The sequence below is a fragment of the Delphinus delphis genome, chromosome 18 (genome assembly GCF_949987515.2).
Source record: "Delphinus delphis chromosome 18, mDelDel1.2, whole genome shotgun sequence".
In the NCBI taxonomy this organism is placed as follows: domain Eukaryota; kingdom Metazoa; phylum Chordata; class Mammalia; order Artiodactyla; family Delphinidae; genus Delphinus; species Delphinus delphis.
In genome coordinates, this window is record NC_082700.1 from 10,914,981 (window position 1) to 10,939,931 (window position 24,951).

The 24,951-nt window shown below is 37.8% G+C and overlaps 1 protein-coding gene and 1 long non-coding RNA gene across 2 annotated transcripts in view; one reads left to right on the forward strand and one right to left on the reverse strand.

Moving 5' to 3' along the window:
• Positions 1-21,097, reverse strand: part of LOC132413639 (uncharacterized) — a 491,922-nt gene extending 470,825 nt beyond the window's left edge. The window contains exons 1-2 of the long non-coding RNA XR_009516777.1: positions 21,040-21,097; positions 20,795-20,861 (exon numbers count right to left, since the gene is read on the reverse strand). This is a non-coding gene — a long non-coding RNA (uncharacterized lncRNA). The remainder of the gene's footprint in view (positions 1-20,794; positions 20,862-21,039) is intronic.
• A 609-nt stretch (positions 21,098-21,706) lies between these two features.
• The window catches only part of NBEA (neurobeachin), a 628,524-nt gene continuing 625,279 nt past the window's right edge, over positions 21,707-24,951 (forward strand). Inside the window, exon 1 of the mRNA XM_059996030.1 lies at positions 21,707-22,018. Within this exon, the coding sequence (XP_059852013.1) occupies positions 21,707-22,018 (312 nt within the window). The remainder of the gene's footprint in view (positions 22,019-24,951) is intronic.

Consider the following 24,951-nt stretch of genomic DNA (forward strand, 5'->3'; position numbering starts at 1 on the left):
CAGCTGAGTTGCTGTGATTACAACTTCAGTGATGATAGACTGGATTTTATCTAGGATCTCTTTGTTAAAGATTTTATCTTATTTAATGCTGCCCGTGAATATTAACAAAATATAGGCACGCCACTACTGCAAGTTAAAGAATCACCTATACAGTAACAGGAAAACAGAACATATGAAAGAACCATATGCACGACAATTGTTGCTGCCTCCAGAAAGATGTGACCAAGACTCTGTAACACCCTAACTGCACAGTTTGTAAATTGCCTTGTTAAGTCTGGACTCAAACTGTGTTACCCACTTTTAAACTGTGTTAAATTTCTTAATACTTTAGAGTTGCTAGGGTGAGCCCATTTACTGTGACAAAAGGATTACCTTTAATTTGGTCTTTTACTTTAAGTAAGTAATATTTCTCCTTTAATGATTCTAACAAAAGAGGGCTATAGTTTACTACCTATGAATGAGAAAAAGATGATCTGAGGCATATTGGATTCTCAGAGGAGACCATGAGCACATGTACACTGTAGCCCATAGCAAGTATTGGGAGGCTGTATGAACAAATCATTAGGATGATGGGGCCTTAGACACCAATCTCAGATTATGAATACATATTCATAAGTAGATCCAAGCATTTAATAAAATTAAATTTGATAATTTGAAAATGTTTTCTCCTAATTTACATATTAAATGTTTACCTCTTAAAAATAATAATAATAATTTCAAAATCAGTATTCATCAAAGGCTTGGCAATCAGGGAGCAGCTATTAAAGGCTGATTTTTTTAAATACCAAAAGGAAATATATTTTTTCAAATTGCATTCATTTATTTGTTTACCTATTTTTAAAGGTTCTTCTTCAACCTTTTTTCTTATTCTTTTTGGCAACAGAGTGCTAATGTTCTCTTCCGTCTTTTTTGTTTCTTTGTTCCCATCTTCTTCAGGAAGTTCAGGTTGATGCCAGCAGCCATTCTCTAAATTTGTCTCCATCTTTCACATTTCATTCTTCAAAGATCTCTTGAGATTTCTGGCATCGGTGCTCCACTTAATTGTGCTTTAGAATCTTTAACTGGTGGTCCAGTCCCAAAAGACCCATCAAACTTCACATATCTTTACTGACAAACAGCCATTGGATTTCTCATTGATTTCATTGATCTCTTGGGAGGTGTGCTCCCTGAAGGCAGCCCTTTACTTTCACTGAAAAAGACACAGTTAGGTGATATTGGAAAGGCATTTCTGAATTATAAGGCAAGTCCTAAAATTGACATTGGGTCAGTACTCTTTGTAGAAAAGATCCTCCTTTATTTACAAAGTGAAATTATGTTATTCCTTACAACGACATCAGAGACAGGTTTACTGTTATTTACATTCAGTCTCCTGCCCTGAGTCAAATAATTAATTCCTTCAGGAAGGCATCTTGGAAATGAACTTATTCTGTACCCTGTGGACAGAGACTAGGATTTCTTTGGAGGTCCTACAATTACTTCTTTGGAGGCCCTTTAGCTATATCTCCCTAAAAACTACCAGGGAACATAATAGGCAACTATAAAATAATCTTGCTTTTTTGGAAAGCTCTCCATTCCCTTATCTCCATACTTCTCTGTACCCTACTTCTGAATCAAACTTCCTTCCCTCCCAAACTTTTCCACTGTGGCTTCTGGAAACATCATAGGATATTCACTTCATTTCTTTGCTTTCATTAAAATTCAATTTTCTCTATGGAGACATTGCTTCCCTTGAAATGTATTCAAGTGGAACCTGGCCATTTTCCTAAAAACTAAGTTATCACAGGATTTAAAAGTGGGTTTGCTTTTAGCTCTACATTGCCTATTCTGAATCATTGCTCCTTACCCTAACATAAAAACTCCTTTTAAGGATCTTTCCATACAGCTATATCACCTTCTAACAACAACCACCACATTAATTTCCAGAATTTCCTCTCCACCCAAGTCCCATCAGTGTCTTATTTGGCTTCCCTTCCATACCCACACGTTAACCCATCCAACATCTTAATTTCATAGGTCTTTGATTTCCTCAGCTTTGACAGCCTGTACTTCTTCATCAACTCAACCTCCCACCACCTATATCCTAGACTTTTTTTTTTTTTTTTTTTGCTGTATGTGGGCCTCTCACTGTTGTGGCCTCTCCCATTGCAGAGCACAGGCTCCGGATGCGCAGGCTCAGCAGCCACGGCTCACGGGCCCAGCTGCTCCGCAGCATATGGGATCTTCCCAGACCGGGGCACGAACCCATGTCCCCTGCATCGGCAGGCGGACTCTCAACCACTGCACCACCAGGGAAACCCTATCCTAGACATTTTTATGGACCCAACTGTCCCATATCAAACACCATAAGCTTCAGGATCTTTATTCCCTGATTCTTATTTTGATCCTCAAAAATATCTTATTCCTTACTTCTATTTCACTTGCCTGTGACCTCAGAATGATCTAGACCTTTTATCTATTTTCCAAATTTATCAACTGTTCCTGTCTTAATTTTCTTATTTGACTAAATCATGTGATACATGATAAAACACATGACACATCCACACTCAAGCTTGTATCTTTAACTTCCTTTATCATCTGACATGAATGCCCAAAAAAGTCCTAATCCTGCATCAATACTACTGTGGACCTTCTTGTTCCTGTACCCAAGCTGCTGAATACTGCTGGAGAAAAGCCAGCAGCCAAGAAGCTGGTGCTACCACAAATGTGCTAACTCTCACCTCAGCAGTATCCTCAAGATGACAATAATCCTTTCATGTGATGCTATTCTGCTCCCTCTCCCACCCTCTATTCACACTTTTAACACTACTCGGGGTTCCCCCTCCACCACACGTTCCTCTATTTTCAGCAGACCATCTATCTATCTCATCTTCTTTCACCTTAAAAGTCCTTACGTAAATATGCACTCAGACATATGAAACAAAATTTTAGCCTCTTCCTACCCACCGCTTCAAAACACTTATCTTCCTGGGCTGTTTTTTACTTCTCACCTATCTCAGTGGAATTTTATCCCACCTCCTGCCTGGGGCTGGTTCTTTTCCTGTGCTTTGGATACCATTTCTGCATGCCACATTTTTTGTTTGTTTCATCTTTTCTGACATTTAAACTTACTCTTGTTTTCCGTATCCTATTTTTTTTTATATAAACAGGCCCAAGTCTCTCCCATCTTAAGAACAAATTATTCAACCACATGTCCATCTTTAACTTTTACCCACCCATCCATTCTTTCTTTCAAAGTCAAGCTATCTTTAAGATGCTTGCTCTTTCCATTGATGATAGCCTATTCGCTCCTGAATGCATTTCTGGTTTTCACACCTTTCATTCTATGGAAGAGATTCCTGCTCCTTTGCTCAGTTCCATAGGAACAATCCAATGCCTTTTTCTATGTGACTTTTCTCCAGCAATTACAATGTTGACCACTTCCTCTTAAAACTGTTTTCTTTCTTGACTGGCAACACCAGTCTCTGCTGCATTGTCCTTCCTCTGAGTCTCCTTCCAGGCTGTCCTTATTCTCTCCATCCAGTGAATGTTGCTGTTTCCCCAGGATTCCACCCTTAACCATTTTCTCTCGGTACACAACCCCAAGGGATCTCAACTATCTTCTTGGCTTCAGCCACTTGATGGTATTGATATACTCTGACAACTTCCAGTCTAGTTAATTCTTTGAGCTCCAGATTTGATGTAGATAACTGCCTACCGGCAGCTCCACTTGAATATTCCGCAGTCACTTCCAACTTAGCAATATGTGGAAATTATCTAACCTATAAATAAGAATCACATAACCTTCCCAGATTCTATTTCTGGATATGTTATGGCTATGAAAGACACCATTAGTCCAATCAAGTGCCCTGTGAGTGACCTTAAATCCTTCCCCTCCCTTATTTCCTCACCACCTCACCCATCCTCATTTAATAAGTCATCAAGTCTTGTTAATTCTATCTCAGTCTATGTAAATTTGCATTTAAGTCTCCATATCACAAGCTCACACAGTCTTTCTACTCTTCCTAATCTCTCATTAGACCTGTTCATAGTCTCCTAACTGATCTGCCTACTTCCAGGCTTGCACCTCCCAATCCACCTACTTGCTGTTGTCAAACTGATTTTTCTAAAATGCATATCTGAGAATGCTAATTCCCTGGGGGAAAAAGTCAGTGGTTCTCAATCAAAATCATGAATAAAATTCATACTCTTCAACAAGATATAGAGGCTTTTCATAGCCTCAGCTTCATCTCTTAAGTACCTCCTCAGGCACCCTGTTCTCAAGTTGTTCTAGCTACTGGTAGGCCATCAAACATGCCTTATTCTCTCAAGACAATGCCTTCACCCAAGTGCTTTCATCACATGGAAAATACTTACTCTTTCTTTAAGACTCAGTTCAGTTATCTTTTTCTTTAAGAAGACTTGCTACCCTTCTCCACCTTGCTCTGACTAGGTCTATATGTTCCCTTCAGACTATGGTTGTTTTCATCATATTACTTCTTATCATACATTGCTTTGTAATTATTTATATTCTGTCTCCCCCATTAGACTGTGAGCTCCTAGATGCAAGTTATTCACGTTTGAATCTCTAACCCCTAGCACAGCGTCCTGTATATTTCCGGTGCTCAATAAATATAAAAGAGTCAATTTGGAACAATACTCTTCACCACTGCTTACAACTCAGTATTACTATAAAGAAGTTTAGAAAGAATCATGATAAGAAATTAAGAAACGCCAGAAATTGTTTGAAACATTACAATCTTTATAAATTTTACCTCAGAGAGGACAACCCCTCATATTATAAATCTTGGGGGTCATTCCCAGAAAAATACAAAAATAGATGACACAAAAAGGCCATTCATACATTTTGAGTTCCTCATTCCTTAATTTACATGAGATTAAGACTGGGATGTTGTCTCTATTTTATCAAGCTCAGTAATATAAAAAATAGATATCCTTTTGAAAGATGTAATTTTTTATCAAGTGAGCTTATAAACTGGGAAGTAAATGATTTTGTGTCCTCAATTTCCTAGTCTTACCTTAAGTCCAGAATAATACTTCCTCCAAAAAAATCATGGGAAACTTAGTATGAGTGTTCTCTGCTTTTGATAGGCTTTCCAGTGACTTTTGTTACTTTTAATAGAATGCTTAATTAAACCAGTCATATTAGTTAAGAGATAGCTTTGACTGATGTGTTAAATGTCTAAATTAATAGTAAGTTCATAAAATGGAAGCTTATTTCTTTTTCACTTAACAGTCCAAGCTGGTATTGTGGTTCTGTTTCATGGAGTCATCAGAGGACCAGGCTTCTTGTTATTTCTCTCTGACTAGGGTGTCGCCCTCATCTGCATGTCTTAACATGGCTTGTGACCAGACCCACTAACCACTGAAAAAGGGAGAGGGGGCGTGCTATTAAGGCATGTCTTAGAAGTTGAACACCTCACTTCTGTTCACTTTTAATTAGCTAATAGTCTCTTGGAATAGTAATTGCAAAGAAGCTAAGAAGTGCAATCTTTATTACAGGAACCCACCTAAAAATTGGGGTTCTATTAGTAAAAAGAGAGACTGGCATAATACTAGAATGCAAACCCTTTGAGAACTGAGATTATGCATTTTTGTGTTAGTAGATGCTTTGCAATTCTTCTGTTAACTTAATGACCTTTTATATACTTAAAGAGTTAACTTGGGTGCATACTCTCTCATCTTCCATTTTCATCAGGGCATGTATCTGAGAAGGGATAACGGGACTCTGTCAGTAGAAGGGAGCTCAGATTATCAAGTTCAATACTTCACAGCCTGTCTTGGTCCTGAACCCAAGTGTTCTAGAACTAAAGATGAGATATTCTCACTATTTTTAACCTCCTAGGACTGGAGAGCAGGGACTACAAGGAAAAAAAAAAAAAAAAGAAAAAAAAGAAGAGGCTTTCTTTTAATTTCTTACAAGGTTTTTAACTTCTTACAAGGTTTATAATAGGAATGTAATGGATATTTTCAAAAAACACAATAGAAGAATCTTACTGAAGAAACCATGACAGGCAGCTTCATAAGAATTTTGCTCCTAAATCCATGCTTTTACTATATATACTTACAGGTCAGGCTATTCTGAGGACCTGCTATTCATTTCTCAAATAATTCAAATAGTTGTTTTTCCACAGGTAATTTACATAAAATTATTTTTAGAAATCATGATGAACTTCAATCTGTCACCTGATTATCTACGGTTTAATTCCTCTGGAAGCAATTAAGTCTGTCCGGACTCTAGCGATGATGATCTCTAATTTTGTAGAGCTCTCACTTGTTCACACATTTAGAATTACTACGTCTTTTCATCTATGGCATCTTCTAAGGTTAGATGGTCTGGATTCAAAAGCCCCCAGATACATAGTACTGGAATATCTATTAAACAGGTGGGGAAAAGGAAGAGTATAAGTTGATGCAAGAAACATAAACAGTGTTCTCAAACACTCCACCTAGGTTGCCTTGTTTCACTTCTACTTTCATATCTCATGATTCAAAATTCCGGGAACCTGTCCCCGGAACACCACTTCTCCTAATCGTAAATACCTAGACCCAATACATCAGACAATACTAGATGTTTGAAAAAATAAAACAACAAATAGCCTCATAAAAGCAGCAGCTTCAACATATTTGAAGATATATATACATATATTTTATTCCAAGAGTATAAGACTATTAACTGATTTTTTAAAATTACATAATCTTTTGATGTTATACTGGTCTGTGATCAGTATGTGTTTTTTTACATAAAATTTGAGACATACTCAAAGAGATCATGTAGCTATAACTTTTTAGTCAGATGGACAAAGTTCTAGATACTATGTGAGGAAAGGAAAAAGTATAGCTGGCATTTCTCTTCTCTGCCAGTTGTTATTTCTTAATTATACTAATTTGCAGGCCACAAAATGAACAAAAGGATTCATGTAAACATGTCACTAGGCATTAAACGTTCAGTCGTTCATTCATTCATTTCACACATTTCACTAGTGCCTAGCAGAGCCACAGATGAAAGGGGAAGCAGCTTGCAGGCAAGTGAGGAGACAGACAATTACCACCCAGGTTCTGAGGGCTGCAGTGGAAGAGGGTGATAAGTAAACTAATGAACTCTTGTTGTGTTCTAGTCATTGTGGGAGATGCATCTCATAAAATTAACTCAGTTAATCCTTATAGAAACTCCCTGAAAAAAATATTATTAATCCCCAAAGAAACTAACATTCAGAGAGCTGAAGTGACTTTCCTAAAGTCACAAAACCAATATGCAACACAGCCATGAATGCAAACCGGTCCTGTCTCGCATCACAATTGTACTCTGTCCACTAAACGCAGTGGTCTCCTTGAGCTTTGCAAGGCGCCATGGGTGCCAAGACTTTAACCCTGCCTCAGGAGACAGAGGGACGGTCATGAAAAAAGGACAGCTGGAGTCAAGTCTTGTGGAATAAGCATGAGTCCTACAGGCAGACACAGTTGGGAAAGGCTTTCCAGACAATGGAAAAAACATGTGAAAGACACAGAGGCTTGTAAGAAATGTCAAGTTTAGGGAACTACAAGTACTTTAGCAAAAGAAAGCCATTGTAGACTCTAGAGGCAGGCTGCCTAGATTCAAATTCCAGCTGCTACACCTCTTAGATGTATTGATATATATTTGGTGAGTCTTTAACTTCTCTTTCCTTACCTATAAAGTATGGATAATAATAGGACCTACCTTATAAAGTTCTTGGGGATTAAATGACATAATGTATGTAAAGTACTTTACATAATGGCTGGAACCCAGGGAGGGCTCCGCGAATATTACACATTATTATTCTGAAATAGCTGGAATATAATGTACAAGGGAAACAGCGATAGGAGTCAAGTTTGGGTTGAAAGGTCAAGGCTCGATCATAAAATGTCTCCTATTTTATATCATTGGGAACATCACTGAAGGATTTAAAGTGTGTGTTTATGTGTGTATGCATTTTTTATAAAATTAGTTTTAGTTCATTTAAAAATATCTTTGTGATGTCAGTGTGAAGAACAGATTACAAGAGAGACTTGGATCAAGGAGACTGACTCTGATTGCTGCAATAATCCAGGGAAGGTACCATAAAGGTCTGAACTTAAACTTGAGTCAGTGGTGATGGAGAGGAAGGACAGGCCTAAAAAAAATTACTTAGGAATTAGTATCGTAGGACCTGAGCGCAGAGAGCAGAGGTAGGTTAGAGGGGTTTGTGGTGTCACTCACAGAGATGAGGAATATAGGAGAAACATGCTTTGAAAAAGCTGCTTATAAAGTAAAGTCATGTCTTCTTAAAACAGTAAAGAGAAATTAACCCATTCAGTCAGAAATGACCGGTACTATTCTGTTTGAAAGAGCAACCCAGAGAATCCTGTTTGAAGTTTAAAGTTAAAAGTAAAGAAATTTGTTGTCATTAAGAAAGTTAGTCATGGGAAGATAAAAAACACTTAACATTTTAGTGGATAAAACTAATAACTGGTTTATTCACACTCAACTTTTATATATTATTCCCCAACATACACAAACACAATACTTTTAGGTTAGGTATAAATTCACAGAAAGAGAGCACACACAAAGAGGTTAGATTATATTTATGGTTTTATTAGTAAAGAAGGCAAAACTGGGGGGCCACATTAAGCACAGGCAGATGCTGCACACCCCACCACAGAGTCCCTTGGCTCCCAAAGTCCCCAAGTGGGAACATAAATGCAGACGACACTGTCAGAACAAGACAGGGTCTCACTAGATCTATAAGGTTGTTTTCTTGCTGTGCCAATGTATTTACTCTGTGCTTACCTACCTAAGGAGAACTTACACCAACACTTTGCATACTTCTATTTACAGGAACATATAAAAGAATGTTTGTCCCCTGGTTTGTGACCCCTACTCAGGATCAACAAAGCAATTCTCTTGGAGAAAGCCCACTTTACCATAATTCTAAGTCATTTTCAGCATTGAATAAGCACTAACTACCTATAATCAAGTGGGCTGTAATACAGTTAGGGAATTTGATTGCAAGTATTTATTTCTAAAATAAATCCTTTAATTTTGACACATTAAATCAAATGCTAGTTAATATGAACAGAGTCAGATTTTTGGTGGGTAGTAATATGTTTTGATATCTGGAACATTAACTGACTTCTCAATGTCCTGTGTGCTAACTTTTTCTTGAACTGCTAATTATCCTCTAGAAAAAAAAAATTTCCAATAATAAAATGTAGTAAGAATAAGCAGGATATGAAATATTGATCTGATAATTATTAATCAAGGTGTTAATGTATTTGACATTTAATACTTCCTTCTCGATATGAACATTTATCTAGTTCATAATTTCAATGAAAGGGTATGTCTAAAGAAAACTGTTTCATTCTTCAACTATAAGAACTACACAAAGCAGTTTCAGCACCAGGGATAGTAATCTTCCCTGATAATAGTGAATGCCATAAGACAGATGAGTAAACGCTAGATGTCTAACTTCAAATTAATTGCTAGATTTATATGAGTGAGTATAACATGATAGTAAAGAGCACAGTCACAAGGGAAGCATTCAATGAATGTTCTGTTGTTGTTATTGTTCTTGCATTATTCTTGTTACATGTGAAGTTGATGCAATAAAAAGTTATATTTCTCCTTAGTCACAGACACCCATAATATGTGGAAAATTAATGAGCCCAATTAAATATTTCTTGTTTTATACATATTAATTTAAAATATAGCACAACAATGAATACCATTTCTTGATAGTATCAAAATACAGAAAGAAAAACAATAAAGTCATGAATTAAAGTTCTTTACTCAAATTAAACTTCACTGCAAAAGTTAAAAAGAAAAAAAGCACAAAATTTTAAAGAAAAATTATCTTCGCAAACATAACCATAAGATTCTTATGTATTATAATTTTCCATAGAAGTTTTAACCGGTATATTTTTCCTGCATGCTTTGAAGAATAAAACAATTAGTGGACTGCTGATAACCAACTGTAATATATTATTTGATATTATGTGTATTTCCAAATCAGGGTAAAAAAAAATATACTAAAATCTCTAGGAAGTTAAACTATATTTAGTAATTTACAGAAATAACCAAAAAGTGTTAATGTCCACTCCAAAAATGACTGCAAATCTATGTATTAGAATTTCCTTACATTTCAATTTTTAAAATATAATTGTTCTGAAAATGTTGGTCAATTTGGAAAAAAGACATTCATATGTGAATAGACATATATGAACTAATATATAATCTTCATTAGAAACCAGGTAATCTGGGTTCTGCACAATTTTGGATATGGACGTTTATTTGTTTATATACAAGCAACAAATATAAAAATTTTGATGTCACCAATACCCAACCTCTTTTTAACGGGTGGGACCATCTCTATGTTACATATATGATTATTAGACCAATTTACATTTTAACAGGCATCTAAGTGTGATGCTGGACTTGGGATACTAGAACTCAAAAAACCCGATTACCAGGAATGCATGGTGGAATGGATAGAATTCAGGAAACATACAGATGTATAAACAAATAGTTAACCCAACAGCCTTAACAGTTCCCATTAACTGAGGACACAAAGTTTTGGGAAGAAGAAATGCATAACACTTGCAGAAAAAACAACTTGGGGCTAAGACCTGACCGCTTCCATGTCATGCCTCTATCCTGGAGAGAACCAATGCTCAGTGAGCCTGGCCTGAGGTTCACTGATGATCACTACAGCAGTTAAAAAGTTAAAACAGGTTAAGAAGTCTGTTCTTACTTCTTTAATGGTTGAGTCAACTAAATGTTGAATTTGTATCACATTGTTGAATTTATTGAATTGTTAAAATCTCCACTTTTAATTACTTTCCTCCTTCTTTCCTTTATCCAAACATTTATTGACTGCTACCATGTATCAGTCAACAATCACGTTATATTGCTGAAGGTTTTATTTGTAAGAAAGACATAGTTCCTGCCTTCAAGTAGCTGCCAATCTAGTGAGGGAAAAAACATATAAGGAATGACTACACCACCATAATTTTTTGCATATAAGTAATTACCATCTAAAAGTATCACCTTCTGAAATCATATTATTTACCTAAATTTTACTAATTTATTGTCTGTGTCCTTTATTAGAATGTGAGCTACATGAAGACGGGAACTTTGTCTTATTCATTGCTCTATTTCCTGTGCCTTGGAGCCATCCACACCTCGCAGAACATACTCAATAGTTACATGTAGTAAGGAAGATGTTCATTTTCTTCTAGGCTTTAAAAAAATTATATAGTGTGTGTGTGAATGAAGACTACTTATTATATATATGAATTCAATGTATTTCTCTCAAAGTTTTGGCTAAGTTGAACTTTTTAAAAAAGTTTTCTACCCTTATCAAATAGGACATCTGTGTCAAATAGGACATCTATGTTATATTATTCGACAGACATACCATCTATTAAATACAGAATTCCTTTCATTTATTTAATAACATATGCACTGTTAGAAATAGGTAATGTCTCTTTAAAGTTGTCCTGTTTCATAGTTTCATTATTTGAGACTCTTTAGTATGCTTTCTGATGAATCTCTAATGAATATTACAGAGTTGCTACTTGTTTATATAATAATTTTGGAGGAATAAGCTCATTAATTTATTAGTCTACATGAAATTTCACTTCTGGTTAATGCTTACTGAATAGGAGATGGTCATAAAGCTTAAAGGATTGATGCTTCAATTATATCGACTATTTCATGTTTATAGTTCCTATGTTCTAAGTTCGACTGCATCGCTTCTCTCACTCTAATCTGTGTTATACATGATTATATTTCCTTTGGCATTTTCCTTATTTAAACATCAAATAGATTACATTTTACAGTTCTCGAGTGCTGAGACCGTGTCTCTCTAGTTCACTTTCAAAACAATTAACAGTACTGTTTACATGTGAAAAGTTAATATATGTTTTACAGTGATTCAATATAAGACATTTTCAGTACAGGCATTAGTAGAGGTATTGAGACAATGAAAGACATTATGAATTCTATAAATATTCCAGGTTAGGACAATTCCAAATAACTAGTAGATAGGAAAAGAAAGTAGAGATACAAAAATATCAGTTGTCAACTCACATTTTAATAACTGGAAGCTATGTGGGTAACCTTAGCAATTGCTAAGAAGTTTATGGCATATGAATGATGCCATTAGAGTTGTGAGTTACTGCCAGTCAATGTCAAAATTAAACACACATAACTAAGAAATAATTTGAAGAAGTTAATCACATGAAGTCCCACTGTCTCTTCAAAAAACAAAATCAGGGAAAAAAATCTCTGTCTTGGTATCAACTTAAAATACTAAACTTTATTTACAAAGAAAGCAATAACAAAAAGTTTAGTGAAAATGAAAAGTAGAGAAACAGATATTGAAACAACAGGACAAAATTTGGGTTTAAACCCTCAGATACATTTTGGTAGACTATTTACTTGTGTAGGTTAGTAAATTATAAAGGATTATCTTATTATTTGCTTATTCTTTTGGCTTTTTTATCTTTATAAAGTCTCAGGGAAAAATTCCTAGTTCAGAATATGTCTTCTCTCCCTATGCCTAGTGAAAAACGAAGAAAAGATATATTGATAATTAGGTTTTATGTACTTAACAGAGATAAAACATTTAAGTTTGAGATAGAAAGAGAAATTGTTAAAACTCTTGTAAATACAGAATATGTATAGCTATTTAACAAAACTAAAGAAGAAAATACTGTTCTATTTGCTCTCTGAAGAAGGGACAGTCAGGTCAGTGTACAAAGATAAAATGAGCAGATATTAGTGTACTCCATTACATAATTTAAAAACTCACAAAATTCTGCTGTCTTTTTGTGTCAATGTACAGTCACAATTTCTACCATCTATTGAGTACCTATTACAGGCATTGTTCTAAATGCTTTATGTGTTTAATCTCATTAAATACTCCAAGTAATACATGTGAGGTAGCTATATTTTACAGGTATACGATGAGGTTCAAGGTCTGTTTGTCCACATTTGAACCCAATCCATCTGATTTCAAAACCCTTCTTTTAGCCACTATATTCTACTTCAAAGGTTTATTTGGGATTAGGATGGGAATGTTAAGACAAAAAAAACAATGAAATGTTTGGTAGAAATGTCTTATTTTGGTAGAAATGTCTTATTTTATAATGTAACCACGTGAGCTTTCTGTTGTGTGTACTAAGGAAAACACCATGGTATGAATTATGAGGGCAAATCATGTGGCCATCATCTTTCTATGCTTCACTGAATGCAAACAGCCCTGAAACACGCTCTGTTATGTCTTAGTGCCACTGCAAAAGAAATCAGGCTGAGCTTGTTTTAATAGAAACAAAGAAACCAGTGATAAAGCTGTAGCCAACATAGGACATTCCATCTACTTCTCACAAACTTAGATTGGCCAAACAGAAATAAAGTTTTATATACACATTCATGTATAGGTAACAGATACCCAAACACACTGAATGTGATGAAGTGTCTTGACCCTTAAGACATCCTTTAACCTTATATTATCTGTGCTATTTAAGATTCGTTTTCACATTAACAACAAAGAGGCTGTATATAACGAGTTTCCCTAAATGTATAGGATTAAACTCTCAGATAGAAGCTACAGTCCAGGTAGTCTGTTCCACTTTTCCTTTCCTTTTCTCTTCTGACGCTGACTCTTGTGTATAAGTGAAGACAGATATACTATAGCCACAGAAAACCAAAACATAAACCTCAGATTGCCTCCATGTATTACCTGTTAACTGACCAATGAGGTGGTTCCATGTATATAAATAAATAAATCAAGACATTCCTCCACTGGTTAATCTATGGGCTATGGCTGCTGGCACCGTTAGAGAAAGGCTCTAATCCAAAGCTTTCCTCACCAGGACTATGCTCAGACTGAATCTATGCACTGCTTCTTAGTTGGGCTAAAGTTGGTAAAGGAACTCTTTGTTTCTTTGCAGAGATTCTATTGAAGAGAAAACTATTCTAAAGAACTCTTGGACACTTCCTCACAGCATTCTTTTCCTCCTTCTACTCAGAGTATGTGCTTTTTTATTATAACTATATAGACATACAATGACAATACTTTCAACAGGGATTAGGAGATTAATGGTTAATTAGACACATAACAAAATCTTTGCCAGAAAAGCATAATAAGGAGTGATATATTAACGGGACTATGCGATTAAATTTTGGTTAATCTTAATGAACAAAATTAAAAACGATTTATTTATTCCAAGTAATTTTTGTCTAGAATTAAAATGAATCCCAGGAAACAAAAAGGCTAATGGAGGTTTTTGAACCTTTATAGGCACAGAGATATAAAACCAGGTCGACTCTAGAGATCATCTCTTGGTGGGCTTTCACCAAAACATGCAAAAACATGATGACTTTGTTCTTTTTTCCATGAACTTGCCCAGTCTCATTATCTCTCATCTGGCAAATTTGGTAAAAATAAAATAATGGCCTTAGTCTAGGTCCCAATGTGGCCATGTAGGATAGTGAATAAACCTGAGGACTTGACCCGCCATAACCAGGATCAAATCCTAATTTTGTCACTTCCTAAAATGTGAGTTGCACAACTGACAACCTCTCTTCATACTAGTTTCCTCATTTGAAAAATGGGGACAATAATATCTTACTTCAAGAACTGAAGTCAGGGTTAGAAATAATACATGTAAAAATGCACGGCAGATAGGAGATGAACAGGCTATGACAGCTTTAATGGTTAAAAATAATCAACTGTAAACCTCATTCTTTAACATACTTGTCTTTCTCTAACACACGTATACCAAACACAACAACAACGACAGTGTATTATTGGCTGTCATTGTGTAAAAGAAAGAGAAATTTACTGGTTATTGTTCGCTAGTATGAAAACAATTATACCTGTACATTTAAAAATTTTTCAGTGAAGGGGGTTTAGGTGACTACATATATTGTCATGCGAATTTGTTACTCTTGGCAAATGAGGCAAAGAGGATGGAAACTATTAATTTATTTAAGTGAAATTATGCCAACTTATATGCTACCTGGGGGGGAAAAACAGAATCGTTTTTTTTTTAATGCTGGAAATGGGTAGAAAGTTTCAGATCACCTTTCTCTAGGTGCTACCATGAATTTATTCATGAAGGTGGCATTTCAGCTGGTAGGAATTTCAGTAGGGGAGACGAGGAGGACAGTGCTATGGATAGAAGGAAAAACATGAGTAAGCCAACGAAGTATAAAAGCACAATGTGTTAACTGGGGACAAAGTAATTCGGGTTGGCTAAAGCATTGTTTCCCAACCTGGGGACCTCAGAATTATTGAAAGTGATCCATGAATACTTATATACTAGGAATTGTTTGTGGACAGAATAAATATCAAACACATTTATGTTGCATGCATGTATGTTAGTTTCCTAGGGTTGCTGTGACAAAGTATCATAAACTAAGTGGCTTAAAACAACAGAAATTTATTCCCTCACAGTTCCGGTGTTTAGAAGTATCAAGGTATCAGAAGAGCCATGCTTTTTCTGAACACTTTAAGGATGAATCATTCCTTCTTATAATGAGGTTATAATTCCAGTATAACCTCACCTGAACTTGAATACATTTACAATGGCCTTATTTCCAAACAATGTCACATTCCCAGGTACTGGGGGTAGGACTGGAACATATCTTTTTGGGGGACACAATTCAACCCACAACTGTGTGTGTGTGTGTGTGTGTGTGTGTGTGTGTGTCAAATACATGTAGATGTTGTGGTTTTAAAAAGGTAAAAATATTCAAATAGCATTATTAAATTGTTAATACTTTTTCATTACTGTACTTTTCTCAATCAATGGATATTAAAAGAATAAATCTCTCAGGTAAGAGTCTAGGAGTCTGCAAATTTTTTAATGATGAAAAGAGCTGTGCACACACAAAGAAGTTGCAAACCACTGTTACAGGGTTCCTGTCAGGAATAGAATGAGGTAAAACAAGAAAGCAAGGTAAAGTAAAGTATGAAGGGCCTCTGGTACCAAGATAAGGACTCTGGGTTTAATTTGTCAGGCAAAGAGAATTACTAGTGATCTTCTGAGTGGGTGGCATGTATGCATGTAGAAGCTAATGTGATAAATAAATTTAAAATTCTGAACCACATCAATCTGTCCATCAAGGTGGAGCTTTAGGAAAATTACTTGTGTATATGATGGACTAAAGAAGAGTGAGAGTGGAGACAAGGAGATCAGGTATGAAGTGAGCAGGCTCTCACCTGAATGGAGGATGAAATGCATGCTAGACAAATTGCCAAGGAAGAATGGACAGAGGCATGGCTAATCTGATGGTGAGTATGCATGTGCGTGGTGCATTTGTATGTAGATTTATGTGGATGTTTGAGGGTATATGTGTACATTGGGATGTTTGTATGATGTCTAGTTCTTTTGAAATTCAAGAGTACTTATAATTTCTGTACCATTCATTTGATATTTTTAATGTGTTGACTTGCTGATTAACTTTGTATGTGTAAACACAATATTTCTCTAAATGGAAAATTTGAAAACATACATTTCAACTAGTTTACTTTCTTGCACACAGTAGGCACTTAGGTATTTGTTGGTTGGCAAGCATCAACCAAATTTGTTAACAAATATTTAATTTCTATTGTGTGTCTGTGTTTCCTGTTTAGGAGAAAAAGTAGTGGAGTGAAAAGGTAGTACTAATAGTACTTGGAAGAAACTGAAGTTTAAGTTTGGTGAAGAAATTGTAAATAGGCACTTAGTTAGTCTAAATGGTTTCAAGTCCCTGAGGCAGGACAAATTATATCCATTGATCCTGAAAGAATCTGAAAACTAGATCACTGAGCAACTCTCAATGGTCTTGAGAACTCATAGAGAAGTAGATGTGCCAGAGGATTAAAGTGCCAAAGGGAGAAAGAGGAGATAAATTCTTGAAAACCCACAGCAAGTAGCTTAATACTACCTCCAGGTGAGATTATAGAATGGCTCATTCATTAGAAAGGGAGCAGTAAGTCCTGTTATCAAATCAAACACATTTTCTTATTTGTGAAATAGTTGTCAGAAAACTTGATAACAATTCACATCTATGTACTTTTACTTTAATTTTGCTCAGATACAGAGACAGAGTATATCCAGACTTCAACTAGCCAGTTGTCAATGTCCCTTATGATATCCTTTGGGACAAATTATACCAAACAGGTACTTAAATCAGTGGTTTTCAAACTTTTGGACAATAACTGGCAGTGAGAAATAGATTTTTCATATTATCTGGTAAGCGTACATGTACATATGTATGTGTGTCTGTGTATGTGCATGTGTGTGCACATAACTAAAATAATGGATGTGCTGTGATGTTTTCCATTCTATATTTTTCTATTATATTTCATTAAAAAAACAAACTGCTGGTTGTAACCTACTAAATCTATTTCATGACTCACTAATGGGTTGGGACCCACAGTCTGAAAAATGTGAATTGATTTCAATCAGAATGTTTCTAGGAACTATAGAGCTGTTTTTATCCTATTCAATAAAATATTTGGATGAAGATATAGAAGGATTGTTCTCAAATTTGCAGATAATAAGGTAATAATAAGAAGACAAAGTTTTTGCATGATATAATCAGGATTAAGAAACTCTTAGCAGATTAAATTTAAATAGAAAATTAAATAGAAAATTTAAATAAAATAAAAATTAAATTAAATCTACAATAGATATGTACAATTCTGCACTTTATAACTCCAAATCTACTGGTAAAGCTACAGATTGGATATGTGCTGCTGCCTAGGAGCAGCATGTCTAGAAACAAAACAAAACAACAACAAAACAGAACCTTGGTGTTTCAGTTCACAATAATTTTTTTTTTTTTTTTTTCCCAGTGCGCAGGCCTCTCACTGCTGTGGCCTCTCCCGTTGCGGAGCACAGGCTTCAGACGCACAGGCTCATGGGCCCAGCCGCTCTGCGGCATGTGGGATCCTCCCGGACCGGGGCACGAACCCGTGTCCCCTGCATCAGCAGGCGGACTCCCAACCACTGCGCCACCAGGGAAGCCCCACAATAATTTTAAGATGAGAGGGGAATGGAACCAAAATTGTTTGAGAACCTACTACATGCGAAACATGAATCATTGGTGTCATGTTGCTGGAAAACCCAGAACCAAAGCAAAGCAAACTAATTTGACTTGGGGATACATTAACAGGAAATCTATTTCTAAAGATGGAGGTTCAGGTAAGAGTTTCCCTCTATTTTATATTGTCTAAACCTACCTAGGACTTGGAGTACCCTGCTCAGATAAAGGTTAGAGGAAAGCAAGAAACTTGCTCTTTAAAGGACAGGTGAAGGGAATGGGAACATTTAGCCTGGACAACTGCTGTCTTCATTCCTTTTTTTTTTCGGTCGCAGGGCTTGCAGGATATTAGTTCCCTTACCAGCGACTGAACCTGGGTCCACGGCAGTGAATGCACCGAGTCCTAACCACTGGGCAGCCAGGGAATTCCCATTCATTCATTCATTTTTAAAACACCTTTATTAAATGTAAATTATAAGCCAGACATGTTACGTGCTGAAAACACAAAAATACTCACAGCTTTGTCTTTTCCCACAGCCAATGAAGGGAAACGTTAATTATCGACACTTGCTACTATGTTAAGTACCTTAAATGTATTATGTCCTTTCATCCTTTAATCCTATGAATCTCTACTTTGGGATGGCTAAAATAAGGCTTTGAAGAGAATTCATTTGCCCCAGATCACACAGATAAGTGGGTTGTGGAACTGGAATCCAAACCCAGCTTCCACTGAGTCTGGAGCCTGTGTTCTCAACCATTACACAATGTTGCCTCTTGAAACTCAGATTCAGGGCCTTCTTATCTTTGAAGGACTGTCCTTTGGAAGTATGGGTATGCATCTATTAAAGCAAGAATCTATACAAAACTGACATTCACCACGTAAGATATATTTTTTTAATCTGGAGATTTAAAAATGAACATTATAGGTAGCCTCTCATTATATAGCTATCTTTCATTTCAAAATATTGTTAATGCAAATGCTAAGTTACTGGTACATCTGTAAGAAAAGAAGGTTTGTAGACTAAAATGAAACAGACCTGCTTGAATTTTTAAAAGTTTATGCTTTGGGGGGGGCAGTATCGAAAACATGTAACTGTGCAATTATAAAGTCTTGTAGGTGGTTATAATTGTTCCTACATGTGTTTACAGGTCATTCAACACAGACTGTTCCTGTATCCTAAGGGTACAAGGACATATTTACTACATACTGGCTGCTGAATTGAAATTATTTCGTTGAATTCTCACTTCCTTATGGGATAGATATTCTAATCCCTGTTAGTGAATCAGAAGACTGAGTTCAATAACTTGAGGAGGTTGCACAGGTAGTAAGTTGTGAGTGTGATTCAAAAGACTGTGTACTTTGCACAGTACCAGCAACTTCGAGGAGCTGACAGGGAACTGGAAACACTTTTTAAAGACTAAAAGTAGCAAAAGGTAGAACCTGCTGCCATATATATGAACAGTGGGGTGAAAAGAAGATAGTGTGATGACCTTTCAACCTGGATTTACATATGTAAGACAGATGTATCATTTTAAACTTGCAAATGAAAACAGTGCTCGCAAAAGTAGATGCTATTCACCTGGGACAGATAAAATGCTATAGGTGGATATACGTCACAGGATTTTTCAGTGACAGCATATCTAAGTCACACTATTAAGGCTTAGAGGTGTCATAAATTTCCCATACACTTTTAATCTTTCTAACATTTTATAATTCCCTTGCTATTTAATTTAAATGGACACACCAATCACCACTCCTTTCAGAAATTTTTGCTTAACTATTTTAATAATTCCATTACTTCAGCACAAGTTTAAACAAACACACACAACCAGGAACTAATCCTAAGCACTGGTCTTGAGGAATTTTGTTATACATGACCTGTGGTACTTTAGAATTTTAATGTGTTCCAGTATCCTGGGAGTTAACTTGACTAGCCAATCCAATTAAATATGAGTAATAACAAACCAGATTATGACTGATTTGTATATTGACTGTTCTCACTTGAGATGACAAAATGACTTGAATATACCTCAAGATACCTAACAGTTCTGGTGTCTTCCAACATTATCTTTATTGAAAAGGGTATACCTCATGAAATATTAAAGAAAATTACATCCTTCATTTCGAGGAAAACAGCAGTCATGCCTATATAGTTTTAATTGAACACGAGCAGCAAGACTGCTGTATACATTTTAATTTTTTAAACTAAAAGTAATTTTTTCATTCTATATATGTGAAGACACAGAAATCTACTTTTACCACAGATCTAGGCTGGCAGAGAATTACCCATATTTTAAGATAATTCCCAAATCCTCTGAACTATACATGCCTAAGAAAAAGGGAGGCATCATTAACTGGCATCATACCTGAGGATGGTTACTGATTTTTAAAATGTGTCATTTGTGTATCCCACCAAACTACTACCCCACAGTGTCACACAGTGCAGCCTTTTTAGTCTGGGAGGTGAGTTCGAGAACTGTTTGTTGTTCAGAGCTCCATCCAGAGTGGATCACTGTTTGACAAGTTCTATTTTAAGTCGTGCCTATGTGTGCAGGTGTCAGCCTCTTTCACGGCTGTAGAAAAAGAGCCCCTATACTCCATCTGTATCCTTCCCCCGACAATGCAGGATCATTCCGCAGAGCGCGTTTGCTTCTGCTTTGCCAGCCACTTTTTCACTGGGAAATTCCAGGGGGGCCCGGCAGGCTGGAGTGAGGGAAGGGCGAAGAGGGGCAGAAAGAGGCCGTTTGCCACTCCCCTACCTTACAAGGCACCTGGCACTGGCAGTAGCAGCTGCTGGATGCGACGACGAAGATGATGAACCTCCTCCTAGCAAGAGGATATTGAGGAAATTAAGGAGGTGGCAGCGAAGGCGAGACACACACTCTGTGTCCTTCCCCGCAGGGAGAATCCACCCTCCAGGGAAAAACTGTGAGGAAGCCACCACCCGCCCCGCCTCTGCCCGCTCGCCCCAGTGTCTGGCAGCGGTCCCCATGCACCTGCTCACCTGTCTATCCGTTCAGGGTGGTTGGGGGAGGGACGAGGGGTGTCGGGCTGGGTGGGTGGAAGGAGAAGGAGGGCAGGGCAAAAGAGGGGGTGCACGAGGGTTCCGCCCCCCGGAGGCTCTGCGCAGGCGCAGTGGCCGGTACCGCAGGCAGGGGGCGGCAACATGGCGGAGTGAGCGGCGGCGTCGGGGCTTCACAACAACAGTGGCGCCCGTAGCGGTGGCGGCAGCGGCGTTAGGAGCATCGGCCACAGCCTGAGCTTCAGCACCGGCCAGCGCCGCAGCCAGCTGCTCACGCCTCAGGGCTTTTCGGAGCGGCGGCAGCATCTCCGCGGGGGGCGGGCCGGGCCGGACGGACCGGGAGGGGGAGCGAGAGGAGGCAGCGGCGGCCCCAGCGGCACAGCTGCTGGGCGGGCACTGCCGCTCGCCGGGCAGCGGTTAGCGGCGCCGCCGCCGCCGGGAATAAGCTTGAGAATAACCCTCCGCCTCCGCCGGGGAGGGCGCCGGAAAGGGCCGGGCTGAGGCGCACGCGGGGAGCGGGCCCGGCGCCGCGGCGCTGGTGGATGCTGGGGCTCCGAGGCGACGGCCGGGGGGCGGGGGCCGAGGCAGGTATAACGGTACCGGCGGAGGCAGCGCCACGGCTCTTTCATTCTCCTCAGGAGGGGGGCAAATGGCGAGCGAGAAGCCGGGCCCGGGCCCGGGGCTCGAGCCTCAACCCGTGGGGCTCATCGCCGTCGGGGCCGGAGGCGGAGGCAGCGGCGGCGGCGGCGGCGGCGGCGGCGGCGGGGGTAGCGGTGGTGGCGGCAGCGGGATGGGGGAGCTGAGAGGGGCGTCCGGCTCCGGCTCGGTGGTGCTGCCCGCGGGGATGATTAACCCTTCGGTGCCGATCCGCAACATCCGGATGAAATTCGCAGTGTTGATTGGACTCATACAGGTCGGAGAGGTCAGCAACAGGGACATCGTAGAGACGGTGCTCAACCTGGTAAGGGAAAAGGCGTGCTCGCCATCTGCCTCCCAGCCCCCATGGCCTCCCTTCCCAAACGCTGGCTCCAACCCCTCCACCACCCCCCTGGTCACACACGCAGCGCGTCCCTGCGAGCCCAGATCGTCCGGCGGGTATTGCTTAGCGGGTGACCTGCCTGTGCGCTGCCCAAGCCACGCCACCTCCCTGCTCTCCTCCGGTCCTTTCCTGCCACCTGAGCGCAGAGCCCAACTTAACACCGCTTATTATCACTTCTCATGACTATGAGTCGTCAATTGTTCCTTGCCGTGCAGGTTTTGGGTTGACTTGAGAGTTTAGTTAGGGGGAGCGGAAGGCCTCCTTTTCTCTGGGGTTCTTTCTCCGACACTCTTAATTGTCCGTGGTGTGGCTCTCTGAGGATGGAAGCCTTGCCCCTGGAGCCTAAATTCCCCGGTGCTGCTGAAATGCGAGAAGTGCATTAAGTCCAACTTGAGCAGCTGGGAGGTGATGTTTTCCATTGAGGAGGAAAAATGATGCAGTTTTGCATCTGCCTTTAAATATATTACGAGGCTATGTTGGAGAGTGTTGTGGCTGTATCCCCCCCCCCCAATCTCTTTTTAGGTAGCCTTCCTTTCTTTGTAATATTGCCCTGAATATGCTGACCTCTTAAGTAATTTTTGTGCACATCAGATGTTAAAATGTGAGGACACCAAATCATACAGGTTGATTTCTGTGGTTGCCTTCAGAGAGCATGGCATGTGGATAAAGATTAGAGGAAAGGTGTTAAATTCAACCCTAGGTTTTGGTATCCTTCGTGATAAAAAAGAGTTACTGCAGAACTGTGTATGACTTAATGTTTTGCGATATCTATCTACGGAGAGGCTAAGAAGCGTTCAAGATGTCAGGGGAAGACATGGGGAGGAAATAAAGAGAGGAGAATCATAGATTTCGGATAATAAGACTAGTTCATTTAAGATTAATTCATGTTTTAATGCCTTGTAAGTGCAGTTTTTGCTGCAGCAAAGCTTTTTAAACAGTTTCCTCTGCAATACCTAGTCTTTGACAAACTGTAAGGTTGGGTTTTCGAAGGCAAGCTTAAATCAAGAGCAATCAGTTGGCTATTGTATTTGGTGTGGAGTCACAGGAATATAAAAATTTGCTTGCAAGGAGATTTTATCACACCCATGCAGTCAGAATTTTCAGCTAAGCAATTATTTTTATTTGATCTATTGGAAAACTGAAAGAAAGCTGCAGCTACAGCAGTGGTGCCCTGAGACAGGGACAGGGATTAGATAATGTCTTTGGTTTCTGTACCTCTTAAATTCACAGAAGAGTTAAAGCTGTTTTTTTTTGTTGTTTGTTTTGCTGGGGTGTCACGTCAAAGATAAGAGAATATTTGACTTTTCTTTGTTAGATTTATGCCTGTTTAAATACCAAACACCTCTTTGTACTTCTGTGTACCTATCAAACAAATCACAAAAAGTCAGTGTAAGTTTGGGGGGCTGTCACTGCGTTGGTATAACCAAATTCTTTTTAAGACACTAATAGAAATATTGTTTTCTTGGGTGTTTTAATTATAACCAGCTGCAAATAGGAGGTCAGTACTTGCCCTTTTTTTTTTTTAATGAGATGAAATCTCAAAATATGTTAGTAGGTTATCAGGTACTGTATTTATGTAAATTTAAAAGGAAACATTTAAAGGTTTTTTTTTTTTTTACAGTTTTCCAGATTTCCAATACCATTTTTACCTTAGATGGTGTGATATTAGGTTATTTTTAATAAGTATTTGTGTGCTTACTTAATACATTTTAACGTGATAAGAGGCAATAGGGGCTCCCACAAGCTGGAAACTGATTTGAATGTGTAACCAGTTTGGACTCTGCAGCAGTAGCAACGTATGCTGGATCAGTTCTTAACAGATGGGGTTCTATAGATATACAGTAGGTTAAGAAAGGAAGTGAAATATTTCTTTTGAGGTAAAAAAGAAATTCAATTCTCTTCAGTGCAGTGAAAATCTGGCATGAAGTCTCAACATGCAAACATTATTTTAAAGATTAACTTTACCGTTAAGCTTTATTAGAGTAATCAGAAATAAGGTAATACTGACATGGTATATCCCCAAATCCATTTAAGACATTGTAACTGCATTACAAAGACATTTTTATTTTTGGCATAAAGAAAGTTATGTTTAAAATTTCTTTGTACGTACTTAAAGAGTACAATTGATCTTTAAATGGAAACTTTTGGGAAAAGAATGACAAAAGGAGCTATTTACTATTAAGTTGTTAATTATATTGATTGTGGAATACACATTAGTCATTTGCAGTGTAGTATTTCTTGAATGGTAGGTTTAGTGCTTTATCTTTCCAATATACTCATGATGAAAATGTCATGTGAAAATTTAAGTTGATTGAGAAAATATTTGGAGATCATAGGCATTTAAAAAATAATTATCAAAACTTAATTCTATTTATTTAATGAGTAAATCAGTAAAATCCATTTAGGGCACTCAGTGGCTTGCTAAAGGTTGGAAGCCTCTAATATTAATCTCTAAAATGAGTTTTTTCAGTTTTCAGTCTTAATTTAAAACATTAAATTAAAAAGTAGGTGGAATAGTGAAATATTTATCACAGTGATTTCTATGACAGAAAAGAAAGGAAGAACTAATGAAACTTCAAAACAAAACAGTTTCTACCTTAAACAAAACCCTGTCTCAGTCACCTTTGTCAGAAAATTTTTTTTTCCTTTTTTTTTTGTATGTTATTTTTCTTTATATGATGAGAATACTGATACTTGGTTGTTAGGTTTCTCACATGTCTTGCCCAAAGAATTAAAAGTTTTGCAGAGTAAAGTTGAAGTATGCATTAAAATATAGGACTCCTTTAACACAGCCATGGTTGTAATTTTGGGGCTTTTTTCTTTTGCCAAAGGTAGAGGTCCATTTCCACTATTAG